This window comes from Euprymna scolopes, chromosome 45, assembly GCF_053919585.1.
Source record: "Euprymna scolopes isolate OS-2025 chromosome 45, ASM5391958v1, whole genome shotgun sequence".
Classification (NCBI taxonomy): domain Eukaryota; kingdom Metazoa; phylum Mollusca; class Cephalopoda; order Sepiida; family Sepiolidae; genus Euprymna; species Euprymna scolopes.
The window spans coordinates 37541269-37565470 of NC_136526.1; the positions used below are offsets into that span (position 1 = coordinate 37541269).

General features: G+C 33.0%; 1 protein-coding gene across 1 annotated transcript in view; it reads left to right on the forward strand.

The window, feature by feature from the left end:
- The window catches only part of LOC145269453 (stromelysin-2-like), a 222416-nt gene that overhangs the window by 95994 nt on the left and 102220 nt on the right, over positions 1–24202 (forward strand). Inside the window, exons 9-10 of the mRNA XM_080125129.1 lie at positions 5303–5464; positions 12135–12262. Coding sequence (XP_079981255.1) covers positions 5303–5464; positions 12135–12262 — 290 coding nt within the window. The remainder of the gene's footprint in view (positions 1–5302; positions 5465–12134; positions 12263–24202) is intronic.

Consider the following 24202-nt stretch of genomic DNA (forward strand, 5'->3'; position numbering starts at 1 on the left):
AGAATCTCCCGGCTGTGCGGAATCATACCCCAAGCGGCTTCAGCTGCAGGGAGACAGGGTAGTAGTACTCGTCAAGGATTCATTACTTGACACTCAGCCCGATATGTGAGGCGCCGGGAACCGGCCCAGCACCTGTTGGACTGAGGTACACCGCCTGGGTAATACCTAGGAGGTCCACCCTCCCAGGCCTTGCCACCGGGCTTTCCGGTGGGGCAAGTTTATTGCTTGCTGCCTAAGGCGCCCCGACCGGGGAATGCCGACGGGGTTACTCAGGTAATTTTTAAAATTGTAGGAGTGCCCCTCCTTTAGGGGAGCCTGTGGGGTTCCCACTTTCCAGGCCTTGTGCCAAATATTGCCGATGTGGGCGGCAATTAAATAACTACCCCATTATTCATCTTGGATGATGGGATGTGTCTCCTAGCGGCTTCGGCTGCAGGGAGACACGCTAGTCGTACTCGTCAAGAATCCGTTCTTGACACTCAGCCGGACAGGTGAGGGGCCGAGATTCAGCCCAGCACCTGTCGGACTGAGGTACACCGCTTGGGTACTACCTAGGAGGTCCACCCCCACAGGCCTTGCCTCCGGGCTTTCCGGTGGGGCAAGATAATTGCTTGTCGCCTGAGGCACTCCTACCGGGGAATGCCGACGGGGGGGGGCAGGCAATTTTTGATGAGGCAAGAGTGCCCCTCCTTTAGGGGAGCTTGCCTATTTCTACCTCCCGGCCTTGTGCCACATTTTGGTGTGGTGGAAACCAAATAAATAACTACCCGATTATGAAATATTGCAACTCACCGCCACTTTCTTTTCCGCCTTTGCGTCATGGATTCGAGCCTGTCTGTCTACTGCAACTTTTCTTTTTTTTTTTTTTTTTTGTTCAGCACACACCTACAAACACCCGGGCAACACCGGGCAATGCTGGGCAATGCCGGGCACCCAGGCTAGTACATCTATAAATAGGAAAGACCTCGTTTTATTTCATTTTATTGTGTTTAATTCATAACAGAGTTCTGTAACATGATTCGGTGCTTCTTTCCTCGGGTGAGATTTGATGAGGAATTATTTAATCGCTTGTTCTTCAGGAATGTGTGAAGGCGTGAATGTATAATGAAATCTGTAAATTTATCTTCTCGTAGATTTTATCGCAAATTCCTGAAAGCCAAGCACGTGGATTAAATAATCATTATCAACATTTGATTCCTCCTAAAATCTTAACCTAGAAATATGGCGTTGAATCAAGTTACAATTTGAGGATTAAGAATAATGGTGCCAGTACAGTAATGAAGTCTTTACAATAATAAAGCCATTGCAAAAATAGAGTCGTTACAATGATGAAGTGTTTACATTAAACAATCATCAGCATCTTGCGGCCTCAGCCGAGATTGAACTCACTACACCCTTCCTGTATTCCCTATCTATCTGTCATAGTACCCTAAAGATCTTTCTTGGAGATAAATGTATCTCGTTGTGTCCTATCTGGAAAATTTAACTTTCATGATCGATTGTGAGATGATGGTTGTCTCCACAGTACAAATGATGAAACAAGTTCATCTGTAGCACGTTCACGATTCCCAACAAAGTGAACAGAGGAAGTTGGCCGAAACGTTGTGAACCAATAAAAATAAAAAGAAAAGAAAAACAACTAATAAAAAGATGAGACTAATAGTCCGAAATAAAAAATAAAATTAACCTAAAAATGCTCATCTCAAAATAAAAAAAATTCCAATTAAGGAATAATATATATATATATATATATACTAATCGGTACGGACCCGACTATGGAAGATCAGATAATAAATAAATGTGGATTTATAAGATCAAAGAATCCAACCTTGATCGCCCTTCGGGGCCCGTGGCGCAGTTGATAGAGACGTTGAATCTCTACGGTTCCAGATGAACATTGTCTGAAGATAGCGGTTTCAATCCCACCCAAAGCGTGCCAGAGGTAATTGGTAAAAAAAAAAAAAAAAATGTGGTGAGACGACGACAACTACGGATGGCAGTGATGGCTGAGAATGCAGTTAGGAGATTCGAAGTTCCTATCCGTCGCGGTTACTACCTGACGAAGGCCAGAGGAAGTTGGCCGAAACGTTGTGAACCAATAAAAAAAAAAGAAAGAAAAACAACTAATAAAAAGATGAGACTAATAGTCGGAAATAAAAAAATAAAATTAAAGTGAACACGTCTTTTACAAACTGAGGTTTGTACTCTCGGTAAGTCTCCATATAGCATTTCTGGAGTTCGGTGGCTTCGTCATGAAAGATTTAGTACTCTTGTAATACTCCAGAAGATATCTCACTACTGATGCAATTCTCTATCTGTATAAAAGCCAAGTACGTCCAAGGATGGAATACTGCTGCCACATCTAGGCAGGAGCTGCTAAAAACAATTTATCCTGCCTTGACAGAGTACAAAATAGACTTCGTGGCTTAGTGGGGGATGCCCTTTTCTCTACCCTGCAACCTTTCTCCCACAGAAGAGACGTTGCGAGCCTATCCTTGTTTTATCGTTATTTCCATGGCAGGTGCTCGCCTGAACTCCAATCTATGGTCCCCCCTCGCCAATCTTTCATGAAAAACACCCGTCTAGCTGAATCCACTGTGAAAAATTTCCCCCACTCTTTATCTGTGCCTAAATCAAAACGTGGATTCAATGAACAAAGCTTCTTTCTTAGAACTGCACGCCTGTGGAACTCTGTTCCGTCTGCCTGCTTCTCACCTGACTACAACTTGGATGTGTTCAAGTCAAACGTTAACAAATTCCTAATGAACCGCCCCCTTAAGTAAACACTTCATCAAATCTCCACACTAACGTAATGTACTTGCAATAACCCTTATCCCTGAGTGGCTTCCGGGCCTTGATAAGTGGTGACCACTGTGTAAAAAAAAAAAAAAAAATTCATCCAAACGACGCTGTTGTTTTGCTGAAAGAGTCCAAGTTTCAGATTGGCTCAATAAGTACGTGGAAAACTTGGATTTTGAATTTGCCATGGTTACCATGAATAAATAAATCAAAAAATTAAAAAAAAAACAAAACAAAAAACTTTTGGAGTTGAATTCATGGTCTGCTATCATTTACCAGTGTTGACTTGCAATAATCAACTCGATGGTCATATCATAGGTTCAATTCTGGCTTGGGCCAGGACATAATCTAGCTGTAACAGTCACGGACACGTATGTGTAAATTAAAAAAAAAATATTGGCTTTAAAATTTAAACACATGTCAAATAGTTGTCAAATCTTTGAAAATATTTCGTAAGGTTAATTTGAAAATATTAGAAAAGCCGAAAAAATGTTATGAAAAATTTTATTAAAAGCTGAAAAAAATGCTATGAAATATTTTCTTAAACGATTGAAATCACTTAAAAAAATTTTTTTTCTGAAACTCCCGCTGTAATACACCTTTTTTCTAAGAAGACTGGGTTTTTATTTTTTGTTTGTTTCTTTTCGTTTTTCTAGTGGTATACACCCTGAGTTGTCAGCCCCTCGAGGAGAAAGAAAAAAAAACTGATGCATATTTAGATTTGCAATTATTAAGGAAAAATAAATAAATAAAAGAAATAAAGAAAAGCTTTTATGTTATACCTAATTTTTACGGCATAAAGATGTTATATTTCAAAAATCCAAAAAATTGTACTTTTTTTATTTAAGAAATTCAAATGTTACGATTTTTAGCGATTAAATATTTTTAGCAGCCATCGATGAGCCCTTGATTCTGAAGAGGTTGTTTAGAGGGAGGTAACTGGAAATTTCAAATTAAAAAAAATGGCGACTGGTTTCTTTCGCATCGAGCAAATCATAAAATTTTGTTGTCTAAATTGAAAAGAAACTACTTGATCAAATTAAGTGATTTTTTTTCTGAGAACTTCATTCCATAACGGATACGTACAATATAACTTTTTTTAATACTTACATTTTTTAATGTATTAATTAAATCGTATGAGTACCAAAAACAAGTGTATTAGATTTGAAGTCTTAAAAAAAATATTTTATTCATTTAATAAAATATATATTATCTTAAAAAATATATACCTAAATAATATATTAAAAAATATATATTATCTTTAAAAAATATTTTATTCATTTAATAAAATATTTTATCACATTTTTTTGGTTTTCTAATATTTTCAAATCGAAACAAACTTTTTTTTTTTAATTATTCCATTTTGCATTTTTCTTTTTCATTTTTCAAAATGTCAGAATTTTTAAATCCAAAAAAATTTGTAAAAAAAAAAATTGTTAAAAATTGTTTGTGATTGTACAGGTTTTGCTAATAAAGCGATAGGTTTTCGAAAAAAAAATACATATACGACTTGAGTGGGGTCAAATATCACACAGCTTTGAAATTTTCAACTGAAAGCTGTATTGATTTTCTATCTGGAACTTATAATGAACTCGGAAAGCTGTTTGAGTTGCAGTTACAGATTCCCCATTCTTCAAAAACATTTGTGCAGTAAAAGCACGATGTACACCAGTTCAAACCATATTGTTTGATGAGGGTATCTGAAAAAACAAAATGGCAAGTTATTAGCTAAATGAAAACATCATTGGCATTTGTATAAGTTTATTAGCAACATATAGTGCAAAGTTTAAAATGCGGAAGCTATTTCTGTCGCGCCCTGCATTTCATCACATCTTTTTGGTTTTTCGAATATTTTCAAATTGAAACAAACGTTTCTTTTTTTTAATTACTCCATTTTTGTATTTTTATTTTTTATTTTAAAACTGTCTGAATTTTTTAATCCCGAAAATTTTTATTTTTAAATGTCTGAATTTTTTAATCCCAAAAAATTTTTATTTTTAAATGTCTGAATTTTTTAATCCCAAAAATTTTTTATTTTTAAATGGCTGAATTTTTTAATCCCCAAAATTTTTTATTTTTAAATGTCTGCATTGTTTAATCCCCAAACTTTTTATTTTTAAATGTCTGAATTTTTTAATCCCAAAAATTTTTCTTTTTAAATGTCTGAATTTTTTAATCCCAAAAATTTTTCTTTTTAAATGTCTGAATTTTTTAATCTCAAAAAATTTTTATTTTTAAATGTCTGAATTTTTTAATCCCCAAAAATTTTTATTTTTAAATGTCTGAATTTTTTAATCCCAAAAATGTTTATTTTTTAAATGTCTGCATTTTTTAATCCCAAAATTTTTTTATTTTTAAATGTCTGCATTGTTTAATCCCCAAAATTTTTATTTTTAAATGTCTGAATTTTTTAATCCCAAAAATTTTTCTTTTTAAATGTCTGAATTTTTTAATCACCAAAAATTTTGTCAAAAAAAAAAAATGTCTGTTTGTAATTTTACAGGTCTTGATAATAAAACTATAGCCTTCCGCAAAAAGTACATGTACGACTTAAGCGGGCCAAATATCACACAGATGGCCATCAAGTCTGTATTGATGAAGTCTCCGATTAATATCGGTGCAGCCCTGTACCAGCCAGTCACGAAGGAATTGTTCCTATTTAAAGGTAAGTAATTGTTTTCCATAAAATTTGGTTAGAACAAACTGTAGCAGCCGACACTCGCTACAAACACAGGCATGAGCTAATTCTCACGATTCGAGATTTGAAATCCATTTCCTCCGGGCTTGTCCAATCACATGACAGAGTTTATAAAAGGCGAAAATCTGAAATTCTCAACCCTCTTTGATCCTGACCCTGTTGGGCAGCAAACATTAACCTGGGGCTTTCGCTCTTTTCAAATTCCCATTTGTTTTCACGTGCTGTACCTACACAAACTTTATTTATCATGCTAAAGAACACACACACACACACACACACACACACACACACACACACACACACACACACACACACACACACACAGACAGACACACACACACACAACAACAACACTTTCTGTCTCCTTTAATCGGCTTCCTCCATCTCGATGACTGCTAGCCATAAACACGTGCAAACGGAACTTTTTTTTACATGGAGGTCATCAATTATCAAGGCCAGGAAGCCACTCAGGGATAAGGGTTATTGCGTGTACAGTAATCAATGGGATAGTATTGTAGTAATCGTTAGTATTGGAGATTTGATAAAGTGTCTTACTTAAGGGCACGGTTCCTCAGAAACTTGTTTATGTTGGACTTGAAGACATCCAAGTTGTAGTCAGGTGGGAAACAGGCAAACGGAAGAGAGTTCCACAGGCGTGCACGTCCAAGAAAGGAGCCTTGTTCTCTCTTTCAACAAGCCGGCAATGTATTAATTCTATCTTTACACAAGGACACTTCAACCTTTTCTCTCGTCTACTAAACGCTACTAACGAAGATAACATAGATAAAGATAAAGATAAAGATAACATAGATAAAGATAAAGATAAAGATAACATAAGATAGATAACAAAGATAACATATAAAGTTGTTTGTTAATATAGAATGAAACTCCATTTCGTTGTTTCTCATTTTTTTAAAACCAAACACTATGATATTTGAAAATGTCAAGAACTTAAAGTATAAAACTTTTTTCTAAAATTATTGGATTCAGCATTAAGCAACCTGAAAAGGGTTGATATTAGTGATGGGATGATTCCAATATTTTTTTGCAATTCCAATACAATTACCGATTCCGTAGTAAATTCCTGATTTCGATACAATTCCCGATTCCGATTCTTTATAAATCTCTAAATATTTTACTATAAAATAGTTATTTTGCCCTGATTACTGTAAAAACACATCTTAAATCTACGTGTATCGCACGCCTGTGGAACTCTGTTCCGCTTGCCTGTTTCCTTCCCGACTTCAACCTGGATGTCTTCAAGTCCAACACAAACAAATTCCTGATGAACCGCCCCCTAAGTAATGGCACTTTATCAATTCTCCAATACTACTACTACACTATCCCATTGATTACTGTACACACAATAACCCTTATCCCTGAGTGGCCATTGGGCCTTGATAAGTGGTGAACTTCATGTAAAAAAACAAATAAAAAACACACAGTTGTGACGGGATGATCAAGAGATTTTTTACTTACTGGAAGTTTAAATCAATAAATATTTATTATTTTATTATTACTACAAGCGGTGAAAGATGTTTTATAAAAACAAAATCAAATAAAATAGTTTTTGGCATCGGAAAATAGACTCAAATTTTCCTGATTCCGATACCGTTTCTGATACGCCCAAAAGCTCCGATTTTTCCGATTCCTGATTTTGATTCCGATTAATCGTCCCAGCACTAGTTGATATGCCATAAAACAAAACATCCAAACCAAACACCGTGAATAAATATTTGAAGATATAATAAAGTTGAAGCATAGAATTAAAAACTTCCCAAATTACTGGATTTTGCATTAAATAACTCGAAAAGAGCTGACATACCATAAAACAAAACATACAAACCAAAATCAATAATTTCCCCCATTCTTTATCTGTGCCTAAACCTAAACATAGATTCCATGAACAAAGTTTCTTTCTTAGAACGGCACGCCTGTAGAACTGTCTTCCGTTTGCCTGCTTTCCAGCTGACTACAATATGACCGTCTTCAAGTCCAATGCAAACAAGTTCTTGAAGAGCCGTTCCACTTAAGTTAACAAATTTACCGAATTTCCACTACTAACGAAACGATTACTATGATTTTGATAATGTACACTCTTTAACCCTTATCCTCGAGTGGCCTCTGGGCCTTGATAAGTGGTGATCACTGTGTAAAAAAAAAAAAAAAACAACCAAACCAAACGCCATGAATAAATATTTTAATATATAAACAACTTGAAGCATAAAAACTTTTTTCAGAATCACTGGATTCAGCGTTAAATAACCCGAGAAGGGTTGATATGCCGTAAAAAAAAAAAAAATCAAACTTAACCTTAAGTTTGATGTAGAGTAATTTTTTTTCTCTATTAGAGCTTTTGTATGTAAATTATTCAACAAAAAAAGAGCAGGTGCAAATTTACATATGCGCATTCTTTAAATGGTAAACTTTATTACTCACTGGGTTGCTGTTGTGGCCCTAAAGAAAGGGTCGTAAAGAAAGACGTAAACAACAGGTTTAGGTAAAAAAAAAAAAAAAAAGGATTTATTGTACAAACAAATGCTTACAAAGAAAGGTTGTAGATAGTTTTGACTTTTAAGTTAGACCGTCTGTCGTCTTGCGTTAGATTGCGATATTCCCCCCCCCCCCACTGAAGGCATTTACCTCGTGGTTTATATAATGGCTATGAGTGAATGGATAAGTTCCCATAACACACACACACACACACACACACACACACACACACACACACACATATATATATATATATATAGTTATTTATAAAATATATATGGCGATTAAGCTACACTGAATATTCTGCGTTTCATCCAACTATAGGATTCGTCAGGCTTATGCGCGAATTCTGTGGTTGCTTCTTGTTTTTATATATGTTGAGGATTTCTAGTTATAATTTACTAACTAGCTCTACCTACGTATTGAGCACTTTTGAAGTAAATACTTAAAGTTTACGCATAAATCTATACTTTCGTATATTAAATTTATGTGAATAAATGAAGTAGTTATATTATATATATATATATATATATATATATATATATATGCAATATTTATTTCAGAATTGTATATACATATTTCAAAGGCGTACCAGTGGTTTCATTGCGTTGAATCAACCATAAGAGGTTGAATGGTTTGATTCAATGCATTGAAACCGCTGGTACGCCATTGAAATATCTATATATATAAAAGCGAAAATGTATGTATGTATGTATGTATGTATGTATGTATGTATGTATGTATGTGTGTATGTTCGCTTTTCTGTATGTCTACAAAAGGCTTTTTTCAGAGAAGCGGTCGGTCGGTTCACAACTTTTTAAAACTTTTTATATCACATATAAATCATAATATCTCAGAGTTAACAACGAAGCTCGCCTTTCTATTAAATTTGCTCGATTTCGGGAAGATAAATATTCAATATTTGTCGCTCGCCGCATGTGGGTTAGTCTTTTTCCTATAACATCTTGAGGGGGGGGGAAGCGTTTCGCAGTAAATGAATACTATCCCACAGTCAAACTTGACCTCATTAACTCATTGAAACGGGCACCTGCCAAATCCAAGTAATTAAATAAATTCAAACGTCTTTCCGTTAGCATCTCGCGGTGGTCCAATGGTTAACGTTGCATATTTTTTTTTTTACACTTTAATTTCCAACTTTGCCTCAAGGGTTCGGGTTCGATCCTCATACTTACTTTTTTTTTAACCCCCCCCCGGAGTTTCCACACACCTACAAACACCCGGGCAACGCTGGGTACCCCTCGCTAGTGTATATATAATTCTGAAATAAATATGGCATCCTTAGCTCTCACATCCACAACCGAGCACTTCATTGGATTTTTTTCATCGGCCCCTGACATTTGAGAACTCTATGAAACTCCTCCGCCAATTTTGGGTGTAAACACTTGAAATTTTAGATATAGGTTACTTGGACATGGATCAAACTTAATAACTTGATTTGAGCCCAAAACAATAAATGTTAAGGGGTCAAAAATGGGGTCAAAGTTAAAAAAATTGACCGCTTTTTTTTTTTTTGCTCAACTTACACCTCCAAACTTGTTTGTTTAAATGTATGTATGTATGTATGTATGTATGCTTAAAACTTTCGACAGAGGCGACGGATTTTCACGAGATTTATTTAATGCAATAAAACCACTGGTACGCCTTTGAAATATGTATATATAGTTCTGAAATAAATATGGTATCCTCAGCTCTCACATCCACGACTGAGCACTTGACACGCTCTCTCTCTCTCTCTCTCCATCCCTCCCTCTCTCTCTCTCTCTCTCTCTCTCTCTCCATCCGTGCTTCCGTTCAATCTTGATAGACAAAGGATACGCCTTAGGGGCAGTAGCGCTTGTAATTGCTCAATCTCCAGCCACCCCCTCCTGAATCGACACTGTTTGAGTCCAGTGGCAAGGAGAAGACCAAGACGACTGGAAACAATGCCGAGATAAGCGGAGAGCACATACAGCACCTGAAAGTCTCAAAAGGTCACCCATTTAGTACTGACCAGGTTCAACATTGCTTAACTTTGGTGATCCAGCGGGAACCGGTGTGGCAACATGATTATGCCCGACTCTCTCTCTCTCTCTCTCTCACTCTCTCTCATATATATATATATATATATATATATATATATATATAAGTTAGCAAATTTACCGAATTTTCATTACTAATGATTACTATATTGTCCAATTTCTACTGTAGTCTCTTTAACCCCTTATCCTTGAGTGGCCTCTTGGCCTTGATAATGTGCTGATGCCTGTATAAAAAAAGAAGAAAAAAATTCAGTTTCAAAAATACCAAAGTAGAATTTGCGTTAACTGAAATACACGTTTTTATGTTAATAAAATGATGAGTTGTGATTTATTGTGTTATTGAAAGAAAAAAAAAATTAGCAGCTACGATGTTAAAAAATGTGATTAAAAAAAGTGGTAAAAAATGTAAATGAAAGTTTTTTTTTGTTTTTGTTTTAAATAGAGAATCATAGTCGAATTTGATTGTTTGTTTATTTTAAAAATCCGCTGGACCACAACGTTAATCGAGAAATCACATTGGAAATTATTTTATTTAAACTAATTCCAAAAATAATGCTTGAAAGTTTGTGTGAATTATTTTTAGTTTGATTATCTGCCGAAAAAACAAAAAAAAAACAAAAAAAAACAAAGTTGGCGCCCAGGGGAAATAACTCAAACAGGTTTATAAAAAAAATCGATGTCGGTAAAAATAAATTAAATTAAATATGTTATCAATATAAATCAAATTTAGATAATAATCTTAAATAGAACACTTAAAACAATTCTCTCGCTATAAACAATAACTAACATACTGCTATTTAATAAAATCGATTTTCTTTCATGTGATATGCAAATGACGTCACCTCTTAAGCATATATTTTGCAAGAATCATGCTATATATAGAATTTTATTTCCATGGGGGTCACCACTTATCAAGGTCCGAAGGCCACTCAGGGATAAGGGTTATTGCGTGTACAGTAATCAATGAGATAGTATTGTAGTAATCATTAATATTGGGGGGGTTTTGATAGTGTCTTACTTAAGGGGGCGGTTTGTCTGGAGTTTGTTTATGTTGGACTTGAAGACGTCCATATGAAATAACAAAGTAATTGGCCTTTTAATTAAATTGTGAACAAACAAACAGGCAGGAACATATATATATATATATATATATATATATATATATATATATATATATATATATATATATATATTTAAATAAGGGGGTAGTCACCAACAATGTGTATTTTTTAACATTATTTTATATATTCCGTGTCATTATTTTATTATTCCGTGTCTTAATTTCTGTCGAGGATGCTTCGCAGAACGTCTGAAACGCGTTAAAAACGATTTCAATGATTTTAAAAACATTATTACAATGATCTAAACATAATTCTTAATGAAAAACCAAGACACGGAATAATTTTGTTGGAATTTCTTAACCCATTTTATATATATATATATATATATATATATATATATATATATATATATATATATATATATATATATACATATATATATATATACTTGTTTTTGTTATATAAACATGTTTACATCCCGCTGCTACAAACAGCCACTTGTTTCAATCAAACAACAGATATCATCAGGCAGCGACTTGACTATTCAAATGTTCAATGAATAAACTTTGAATACAATGCATAAAGGTTATTCATTGAACATTTGAATAGTCAAGTCGCTGCCTGATGATATCTGTTGTTTGATTGAAACAAGTAGCTGTTTGTAGCAGCGGGATGTAAACATGTTTATATAACAATAAACAAGTATTATCAGCTCTTTTTATTGAGCACTATCTGACAACCTCGTTGAATTCACTAGTCCATTACTTTTGAATAAAAAAACCCGAGAATATATATATCTATATCTATCTATCTATCTATCTATCTATCTATATATATATATATATATATATAGATAGATAGATATAGATAGATAGATATACATTTACATATAATTTATTAGCATTTCCGTATATACATCTGATATTATAAGATACTAAAACAGTATGTATTGCTTTTCAGTATTCATTTTAACAGTGCTCAATAAACTATATGTATATGCCATAATTATAATCGTATCTTATGTTGTGCATCTTATGCTTTCAGGCAAAAAGGTATGGAAATATGTTGATAAAAAGTTATCGAAAGGCTACCCGAAGATCATCAAAGACGACAAATATGAACCACCGAATGCTGCCCTGTTGTGGCATAATGGCCACATCTTCTTGTTTAAGGTAAATATCAGTTAATGTGGTTCGGCTCTAGCCCTATTTGCATTCTATTTACCTCCTCTTCAGGAGGTTAGGCACAAGGTCAAGCGTTTGATGAAGTATTTCTATGGAATGTACTGGATTCGAACCTGACACACACAGGTGTTCAGTACGTGTCATTAACCACTAAGCCAACGTCTCAACCCTATTTTTATGGGTGCAAACTTTTAAGTTATTTACTTTCTTTTCCATTTTTACCTCAAACAAGGCACAGTGCCGCTTTGAAGTATGGGGCTACTATCAGGGGCATTAGTTGCAGGGATACTATGTAGGGAGTTGAGCAGCAAGATGTCTTTTCACATTATACTTGAACTTCTGCATGTCATCACAGTTGGGAAAGCAGGAACCCGAAAGGGAGTTCCAAAGTCTCGCAGTTCTGGGGAAGAAACTATTCGAGTAGAAGGCTTTCTTACATCTAGGGATCTCTACTGTGTAGGGGTGGGATTTTGCTGTTTGTCAGATTTGTTGGGAGTATTTACGTCGAGGGGATAGTAGTTGTAGTTTGTCGGAGCATTCACCATTAAAATACTTATAGAAAAGGCAAAGGGATGGAATATTTCGTTGATGGGACAGAGGTTGAAGCTTAGATGACAGTTCAGGGCCTATCAGGTTGGCGACTCTCTTTTGAACCTTGTCCAGGAGTTTGAGACAAGTAGCAGATGCATCAGCCCAAATGTGACAACAATACATGCAGACATGGGCGAATGGTGGCCTTGTAGAAATTCAGGATAGTTTCAGGCATAAATAACTGTCTTGCATGGTTAAAAAAGTTAGTTGTTTATGAATACTTGTTTACTTTAATTGTTTTATAAAAAAAAACAAAATCGGGGGAGGGGGATATGGTTCTCATATTATTATAACGGTATTTTAAGCTCTGTGTTGGGGTTAGATGATATTATTTATCTCTAATGAAGAGGCTATTTCAGTCAATTGTTTTGCTGTGCTTAATACATCGTTAAATTCCGCCAAAGATTTAAATAGATAGCCACGAAATCGAACTACTGTATAAAAAGTGTAAACAAAATATTATATTAAAGTACATACAAAATGTTATTGATTATTAATAATTCGACAATCAGTGGACTGTTAATCTGAAACATTAAAAATTGAGAGAATAACGATAATTACTTATTTCTGACCCTCAGTAAAAGGAAAAAAGGGGCAGAGAAAAAGGAAAATGCTAACGGATCTGCAAAAGACAAAAAGAAACAGAATATGTATGTAAAATAATGGGACTACACCCTTAGTAAAAGGAAAAAAGGTGCAGAGAAAAAGGAAAATGCTAACGGATCTGCAAAAGACAAAAGGAAACAGAATATGTATTTAAAATAATGGGACTACACCCTTAGTAAAAGGAAAAAAGGGCCAGAGAAAAAGAAAAATGCTAACGGATCTGCAAAAGACAAAAAGAAACAGAATATGTATTTAAAATAATGGGACTACACCCTTAGTAAAAGGAAAAAAGAGTCAGAGAAAAAGAAAAATGCTAACGGATCTGCAAAAGACAAAAAAAAACAGAATATGTATTTAAAATAATGGGACTACACCCTTAGTAAAAGGAAAAAAGGGTCAGAGAAAAAGAAAAATGCTAACGGATCTGCAAAAGACAAAAAGAAAGAGAATATGTATTTAAAATAATGGGACTACATCCTTAGTAAAAGGAAAAAAGGGTCAGAGAAAAAGAAAAATGCTAACGGATCTGCAAAAGACAAAAAGAAACAGAATATGTATTTAAAATAATGGGACTACACCCTTAGTAAAAGGAAAAAAAGGGCAGAGAAAAAGAAAAATGCTAACGGATCTGCAAAAGACAAAAAGAAACAGAATATGTATTTAAACTAATGGGACTACACCCTTAGTAAAAGGAAAAAAGAGTCAGAGAAAAAGAAAAATGCTAACGGATCTGCAAAAGACAAAAAGAAAGAGAATATGTATTTAAAATAATGGGACTACACCCTTAGTAAAAGGAAAAAAGGGTCAGAGAAAAAGAAAAATGCTAACGGATCTGCAAAAGACAAAAAGAAAGAGAATATGTATTTAAAATAATGGGACTACACCCTTAGTAAAAGGAAAACAGGGGCAGAGAAAAAGAAAAATGCTAACGGATCTGCAAAAGACAAAAAGAAACAGAATATGTATGTAAAATAATGGGACTACACCATTAATAAAAGGAAAAAAGGGCCAGAGAAAAAGAAAAATGCAAACGAGTCTGCAAAAGACAAAAAGAAACAGAATATGTATTTAAAATAATGGGACTATACCCTTAGTAAAAGGAAAAAAAGGTCAGAGAAAAAGAAAAATGCTAACGGATCTGCAAAAGACAGAAAGAAACAGAATATGTATTTAAAATAATGGGACTACACCCTTAGTAAAAGGAAAAAAAGGTCAGAGAAAAAGAAAAATGCAAACGGATCTGCAAAAGACAAAAAGAAACAGAATATGTATTTAAAATAATGGGACTACACCATCAGTAAAAGGAAAAAAGGGTCAGAGAAAAAGAAAAATGCTAACGGATCTGCAAAAGACAAAAAGAAACAGAATATGTATTTAAAATAATGGGACTACACCATTAATAAAAGGAAAAAAGGGTCAGATAAAAAGAAAAATGCTAACGGATCTGCAAAAGACAAAAGGAAACAGAATATGTATTTAAAATAATGGGACTACACCCTTAGTAAAAGGAAAAAAAGGTCAGAGAAAAAGAAAAATGCTAACGGATCTGCAAAAGACAAAAAGAAACAGAATATGTATTTAAAATAATGGGACTACACCCTTAGTAAAAGGAAAAAAAGGTCAGAGAAAAAGAAAAATGCTAACGGATCTGCAAAAGACAAAAAGAAACAGAATATGTATGTAAAATAATGGGACTACACCATTAATAAAAGGAAAAAAGGGCCAGAGAAAAAGAAAAATGCAAACGGATCTGCAAAAGACAAAAAGAAACAGAATATGTATTTAAAATAATGGGACTATACCCTTAGTAAAAGGAAAAAAAGGTCAGAGAAAAAGAAAAATGCTAACGGATCTGCAAAAGACAGAAAGAAACAGAATATGTATTTAAAATAATGGGACTACACCCTTAGTAAAAGGAAAAAAAGGTCAGAGAAAAAGAAAAATGCAAACGGATCTGCAAAAGACAAAAAGAAACAGAATATGTATTTAAACTAATGGGACTACACCCTTAGTAAAAGGAAAAAAGAGTCAGAGAAAAAGAAAAATGCTAACGGATCTGCAAAAGACAAAAAGAAAGAGAATATGTATTTAAAATAATGGGACTACACCCTTAGTAAAAGGAAAAAAGGGTCAGAGAAAAAGAAAAATGCTAACGGATCTGCAAAAGACAAAAAGAAACAGAATATGTATTTAAAATAATGGGACTACACACTTAGTAAAAGGAAAAAAGGGTCAGAGAAAAAGAAAAATGCTAACGGATCTGCAAAAGACAAAAAGAAACAGAATATGTATTTAAAATAATGGGACTACACACTTAGTAAAAGGAAAAAAGGGTCAGAGAAAAAGAAAAATGCTAACGGATCTGCAAAAGACAAAAAGAAACAGAATATGTATTTAAAATAATGGGACTACACCATTAATAAAAGGAAAAAAGGGTCAGATAAAAAGAAAAATGCTAACGGATCTGCAAAAGACAAAAGGAAACAGAATATGTATTTAAAATAATGGGACTACACCCTTAGTAAAAGGAAAAAAGGGTCAGAGAAAAAGAAAAATGCTAACGGATCTGCAAAAGACAAAAAGAAAGAGAATATGTATTTAAAATAATGGGACTACACCCTTAGTAACAGGAAAAAAGAGTCAGAGAAAAAGAAAAATGCTAACGGATCTGCAAAAGACAAAAAGAAAGAGAATATGTATTTAAAATAATGGGACTACACCCTTAGTAAAAGGAAAAAAGGGTCAGAGAAAAAGAAAAATGCTAACGGATCTGCAAAAGACAAAAAGAAACAGAATATGTATTTAAAATAATGGGACTACACACTTAGTAAAAGGAAAAAAGGGTCAGAGAAAAAGAAAAATGCTAACGGATCTGCAAAAGACAAAAAGAAACAGAATATGTATTTAAAATAATGGGACTACACACTTAGTAAAAGGAAAAAAGGGTCAGAGAAAAAGAAAAATGCTAACGGATCTGCAAAAGACAAAAAGAAACAGAATATGTATTTAAAATAATGGGACTACACCCTTAGTAAAAGGAAAAAAGGGGCAGAGAAAAAGAAAAAGGCTAATGGATCTGCAAAAGACAAAAAGAAACAGAATATGTATTTAAAATAATGGGACTACACCCTTAGTAAAAGGAAAAAAGGGTCAGAGAAAAAGAAAAATGCTAACGGATCTGCAAAAGACAAAAAGAAACAGAATATGTATTTAAAATAATGGGACTACACCCTTAGTAAAAGGAAAAAAGGGTCAGAGAAAAAGAAAAATGCTAATGGATCTGCAAAAGACAAAAAGAAAGAGAATATGTATTTAAAATAATGGGACTACACCCTTAGTAAAAGGAAAAAAGGGGCAGAGAAAAAGAAAAATGCTAACGGATCTGCAAAAGACAAAAAGAAACAGAATATGTATTTAAAATAATGGGACTACACACTTAGTAAAAGGAAAAAAGGGTCAGAGAAAAAGAAAAATGCTAACGGATCTGCAAAAGACAAAAGGAAACAGAATATGTATTTAAAATAATGGGACTACACCCTTAGTAAAAGGAAAAAAGGGGCAGAGAAAAAGAAAAATGCTAACGGATCTGCAAAAGACAAAAAGAAACAGAATATGTATTTAAAATAATGGGACTACACCCTTAGTAAAAGGAAAAAAGGGGCAGAGAAAAAGAAAAATGCTAACGGATCTGCAAAAGACAAAAAGACACAGAATATGTATTTAAAATAATGGGACTACACCCTTAGTAAAAGGAAAAAAGGGTCAGAGAAAAAGAAAAATGCTAACGGATCTGCAAAAGACAAAAAGAAACAGAATATGTATTTAAAATAATGAGACTATACCCTTAGTAAAAGGAAAAAAGGGTCAGAGAAAAAGAAAAATGCTAACGGATCTGCAAAAGACAAAAAGAAACAGAATATGTATTTAAAATAATGGGACTACACCCTTAGTAAAAGGAAAAAAGGGTCAGAGAAAAAGAAAAATGCTAACGGATCTGCAAAAGACAAAAAGAAACAGAATATGTATGTAAAATAATGGGACTACACCATTAATAAAAGGAAACAAGGGCCAGAGAAAAAGAAAAATGCAAACGAGTCTGCAAAAGACAAAAAGAAACAGAATATGTATTTAAAATAATGGGACTATACCCTTAGTAAAAGGAAAAAAAGGTCAGAGAAAAAGAAAAATGCTAACGGATCTGCAAAAGACAGAAAGAAACAGAATATGTATTTAAAATAATGGGACTACACCCTTAGTAAAAGGAAAAAAAGGTCAGAGAAAAAGAAAAATGCAAACGGATCTGCAAAAGACAAAAAGAAACAGAATATGTATTTAAAATAATGGGACTACACCATCAGTAAAAGGAAAAAAGGGTCAGAGAAAAAGAAAAATGCTAACGGATCTGCAAAAGACAAAAAGAAAGAGAATATGTATTTAAAATAATGGGACTACACCATTAATAAAAGGAAAAAAGGGTCAGATAAAAAGAAAAATGCTAACGGATCTGCAAAAGACAAAAGGAAACAGAATATGTATTTAAAATAATGGGATTACACCCTTAGTAAAAGGAAAAAAAGGTCAGAGAAAAAGAAAAATGCTAACGGATCTGCAAAAGACAAAAAGAAACAGAATATGTATTTAAAATAATGGGACTACACCCTTAGTAAAAGGAGAAAAAGGTCAGAGAAAAAGAAAAATGCTAACGGATCTGCAAAAGACAAAAAGAAACAGAATATGTATGTAAAATAATGGGACTACACCATTAATAAAAGGAAAAAAGGGCCAGAGAAAAAGAAAAATGCAAACGGATCTGCAAAAGACAAAAAGAAACAGAATATGTATTTAAAATAATGGGACTATACCCTTAGTAAAAGGAAAAAAAGGTCAGAGAAAAAGAAAAATGCTAACGGATCTGCAAAAGACAGAAAGAAACAGAATATGTATTTAAAATAATGGGACTACACCCTTAGTAAAAGGAAAAAAAGGTCAGAGAAAAAGAAAAATGCAAACGGATCTGCAAAAGACAAAAAGAAACAGAATATGTATTTAAACTAATGGGACTACACCCTTAGTAAAAGGAAAAAAGAGTCAGAGAAAAAGAAAAATGCTAACGGATCTGCAAAACACAAAAAGAAAGAGAATATGTATTTAAAATAATGGGACTACACCCTTAGTAAAAGGAAAAAAGGGTCAGAGAAAAAGAAAAATGCTAACGGATCTGCAAAAGACAAAAAGAAAGAGAATATGTATTTAAAATAATGGGACTACACCCTTAGTAAAAGGAAAAAAGGGGCAGAGAAAAAGAAAAATGCTAACGGATCTGCAAAAGACAAAAAGAAAGAGAATATGTATTTAAAATAATGGGACTACACCCTTAGTAAAAGGAAAAAAGGGTCAGAGAAAAAGAAAAATGCTAACGGATCTGCAAAAGACAAAAAGAAACAGAATATGTATTTAAAATAATGGGACTACACACTTAGTAAAAGGAAAAAAGGGTCAGAGAAAAAGAAAAATGCTAACGGATCTGCAAAAGACAAAAAGAAAGAGAATATGTATTTAAAATAATGGGACTACACCCTTAGTAAAAGGAAAAAAGGGTCAGAGAAAAAGAAAAATGCTAACGGATCTGCAAAAGACAAAAAGAAAGAGAATATGTATTTAAAATAATGGGACTACACCCTTAGTAAAAGGAAAAAAGGGTCAGAGAAAAAGAAAAATGCTAACGGATCTGCAAAAGACAAAAAGAAACAGAATATGTATTTAAAATAATGGGACTACACACTTAGTAAAAGGAAAAAAGGGTCAGAGAAAAAGAAAAATGCTAACGGATCTGCAAAAGACAAAAAGAAACAGAATATGTATTTAAAATAATGGGACTACACACTTAGTAAAAGGAAAAAAGGGTCAGAGAAAAAGAAAAATGCTAACGGATCTGCAAAAGACAAAAAGAAACAGAATATGTATTTAAAATAATGGGACTACACCATTAATAAAAGGAAAAAAGGGTCAGATAAAAAGAAAAATGCTAACGGATCTGCAAAAGACAAAAGGAAACAGAATATGTATTTAAAATAATGGGACTACACCCTTAGTAAAAGGAAAAAAGGGTCAGAGAAAAAGAAAAATGCTAACGGATCTGCAAAAGACAAAAAGAAAGAGAATATGTATTTAAAATAATGGGACTACACCCTTAGTAAAAGGAAAAAAGAGTCAGAGAAAAAGAAAAATGCTAACGGATCTGCAAAAGACAAAAAGAAAGAGAATATGTATTTAAAATAATGGGACTACACCCTTAGTAAAAGGAAAAAAGGGTCAGAGAAAAAGAAAAATGCTAACGGATCTGCAAAAGACAAAAAGAAACAGAATATGTATTTAAAATAATGGGACTACACACTTAGTAAAAGGAAAAAAGGGTCAGAGAAAAAGAAAAATGCTAACGGATCTGCAAAAGACAAAAAGAAACAGAATATGTATTTAAAATAATGGGACTACACACTTAGTAAAAGGAAAAAAGGGTCAGAGAAAAAGAAAAATGCTAACGGATCTGCAAAAGACAAAAAGAAACAGAATATGTATTTAAAATAATGGGACTACACCATTAATAAAAGGAAAAAAGGGTCAGATAAAAAGAAAAATGCTAACGGATCTGCAAAAGACAAAAGGAAACAGAATATGTATTTAAAATAATGGGACTACACCCTTAGTAAAAGGAAAAAAGGGTCAGAGAAAAAGAAAAATGCTAACGGATCTGCAAAAGACAAAAAGAAAGAGAATATGTATTTAAAATAATGGGACTACACCCTTAGTAAAAGGAAAAAAGAGTCAGAGAAAAAGAAAAATGCTAACGGATCTGCAAAAGACAAAAAGAAAGAGAATATGTATTTAAAATAATGGGACTACACCCTTAGTAAAAGGAAAAAAGGGTCAGAGAAAAAGAAAAATGCTAACGGATCTGCAAAAGACAAAAAGAAACAGAATATGTATTTAAAATAATGGGACTACACACTTAGTAAAAGGAAAAAAGGGTCAGAGAAAAAGAAAAATGCTAACGGATCTGCAAAAGACAAAAAGAAACAGAATATGTATTTAAAATAATGGGACTACACACTTAGTAAAAGGAAAAAAGGGTCAGAGAAAAAGAAAAATGCTAACGGATCTGCAAAAGACAAAAAGAAACAGAATATGTATTTAAAATAATGGGACTACACCCTTAGTAAAAGGAAAAAAGGGGCAGAGAAAAAGAAAAATGCTAATGGATCTGCAAAAGACAAAAAGAAACAGAATATGTATTTAAAATAATGGGACTACACCCTTAGTAAAAGGAAAAAAGGGTCAGAGAAAAAGAAAAATGCTAACGGATCTGCAAAAGACAAAAAGAAACAGAATATGTATTTAAAATAATGGGACTACACCCTTAGTAAAAGGAAAAAAGGGTCAGAGAAAAAGAAAAATGCTAATGGATCTGCAAAAGACAAAAAGAAAGAGAATATGTATTTAAAATAATGGGACTACACCCTTAGTAAAAGGAAAAAAGGGGCAGAGAAAAAGAAAAATGCTAACGGATCTGCAAAAGACAAAAAGAAACAGAATATGTATTTAAAATAATGGGACTACACACTTAGTAAAAGGAAAAAAGGGTCAGAGAAAAAGAAAAATGCTAACGGATCTGCAAAAGACAAAAGGAAACAGAATATGTATTTAAAATAATGGGACTACACCCTTAGTAAAAGGAAAAAAGGGGCAGAGAAAAAGAAAAATGCTAACGGATCTGCAAAAGACAAAAAGAAACAGAATATGTATTTAAAATAATGGGACTACACCCTTAGTAAAAGGAAAAAAGGGGCAGAGAAAAAGAAAAATGCTAACGGATCTGGAAAAGACAAAAAGACACAGAATATGTATTTAAAATAATGGGACTACACCCTTAGTAAAAGGAAAAAAGGGTCAGAGAAAAAGAAAAATGCTAACGGATCTGCAAAAGACAAAAAGAAACAGAATATGTATTTAAAATAATGAGACTATACCCTTAGTAAAAGGAAAAAAGGGTCAGAGAAAAAGAAAAATGCTAACGGATCTGCAAAAGACAAAAAGAAACAGAATATGTATTTAAAATAATGGGACTACACCCTTAGTAAAAGGAAAAAAAGGGTCAGAGAAAAAGAAAAATGCTAACGGATCTGCAAAAGACAAAAAGAAACAGAATATGTATGTAAAATAATGGGACTACACCATTAATAAAAGGAAAAAAGGGCCAGAGAAAAAGAAAAATGCAAACGAGTCTGCAAAAGACAAAAAGAAACAGAATATGTATTTAAAATAATGGGACTATACCCTTAGTAAAAGGAAAAAAAGGTCAGAGAAAAAGAAAAATGCTAACGGATCTGCAAAAGACAGAAAGAAACAGAATATGTATTTAAAATAATGGGACTACACCCTTAGTAAAAGGAAAAAAAGGTCAGAGAAAAAGAAAAATGCAAACGGATCTGCAAAAGACAAAAAGAAACAGAATATGTATTTAAAATAATGGGACTACACCATCAGTAAAAGGAAAAAAGGGTCAGAGAAAAAGAAAAATGCTAACGGATCTGCAAAAGACAAAAAGAAACAGAATATGTATTTAAAATAATGGGACTACACCATTAATAAAAGGAAAAAAGGGTCAGATAAAAAGAAAAATGCTAACGGATCTGCAAAAGACAAAAGGAAACAGAATATGTATTTAAAATAATGGGACTACACCCTTAGTAAAAGGAGAAAAAGGTCAGAGAAAAAGAAAAATGCTAACGGATCTGCAAAAGACAAAAAGAAACAGAATATGTATTTAAAATAATGGGACTACACCCTTAGTAAAAGGAAAAAAAGGTCAGAGAAAAAGAAAAATGCTAACGGATCTGCAAAAGACAAAAAGAAACAGAATATGTATGTAAAATAATGGGACTACACCATTAATAAAAGGAAAAAAGGGCCAGAGAAAAAGAAAAATGCAAACGGATCTGCAAAAGACAAAAAGAAACAGAATATGTATTTAAAATAATGGGACTATACCCTTAGTAAAAGGAAAAAAAGGTCAGAAAAAAAGAAAAATGCTAACGGATCTGCAAAAGACAGAAAGAAACAGAATATGTATTTAAAATAATGGGACTACACCCTTAGTAAAAGGAAAAAAAGGTCAGAGAAAAAGAAAAATGCAAACGGATCTGCAAAAGACAAAAAGAAACAGAATATGTATTTAAACTAATGGGACTACACCCTTAGTAAAAGGAAAAAAGAGTCAGAGAAAAAGAAAAATGCTAACGGATCTGCAAAACACAAAAAGAAAGAGAATATGTATTTAAAATAATGGGACTACACCCTTAGTAAAAGGAAAAAAGGGTCAGAGAAAAAGAAAAATGCTAACGGATCTGCAAAAGACAAAAAGAAAGAGAATATGTATTTAAAATAATGGGACTACACCCTTAGTAAAAGGAAAAAAGGGGCAGAGAAAAAGAAAAATGCTAACGGATCTGCAAAAGACAAAAAGAAAGAGAATATGTATTTAAAATAATGGGACTACACCCTTAGTAAAAGGAAAAAAGGGTCAGAGAAAAAGAAAAATGCTAACGGATCTGCAAAAGACAAAAAGAAACAGAATATGTATTTAAAATAATGGGACTACACACTTAGTAAAAGGAAAAAAGGGTCAGAGAAAAAGAAAAATGCTAACGGATCTGCAAAAGACAAAAAGAAAGAGAATATGTATTTAAAATAATGGGACTACACCCTTAGTAAAAGGAAAAAAGGGTCAGAGAAAAAGAAAAATGCAAACGGATCTGCAAAAGACAAAAAGAAAGAGAATATGTATTTAAAATAATGGGACTACACCCTTAGTAAAAGGAAAAAAGGGTCAGAGAAAAAGAAAAATGCTAACGGATCTGCAAAAGACAAAAAGAAACAGAATATGTATTTAAAATAATGGGACTACACACTTAGTAAAAGGAAAAAAGGGTCAGAGAAAAAGAAAAATGCTAACGGATCTGCAAAAGACAAAAAGAAACAGAATATGTATTTAAAATAATGGGACTACACACTTAGTAAAAGGAAAAAAGGGTCAGAGAAAAAGAAAAATGCTAACGGATCTGCAAAAGACAAAAAGAAACAGAATATGTATTTAAAATAATGGGACTACACCATTAATAAAAGGAAAAAAGGGTCAGATAAAAAGAAAAATGCTAACGGATCTGCAAAAGACAAAAGGAAACAGAATATGTATTTAAAATAATGGGACTACACCCTTAGTAAAAGGAAAAAAGGGTCAGAGAAAAAGAAAAATGCTAACGGATCTGCAAAAGACAAAAAGAAAGAGAATATGTATTTAAAATAATGGGACTACACCCTTAGTAAAAGGAAAAAAGAGTCAGAGAAAAAGAAAAATGCTAACGGATCTGCAAAAGACAAAAAGAAAGAGAATATGTATTTAAAATAATGGGACTACACCCTTAGTAAAAGGAAAAAAGGGTCAGAGAAAAAGAAAAATGCTAACGGATCTGCAAAAGACAAAAAGAAACAGAATATGTATTTAAAATAATGGGACTACACACTTAGTAAAAGGAAAAAAGGGTCAGAGAAAAAGAAAAATGCTAACGGATCTGCAAAAGACAAAAAGAAACAGAATATGTATTTAAAATAATGGGACTACACACTTAGTAAAAGGAAAAAAGGGTCAGAGAAAAAGAAAAATGCTAACGGATCTGC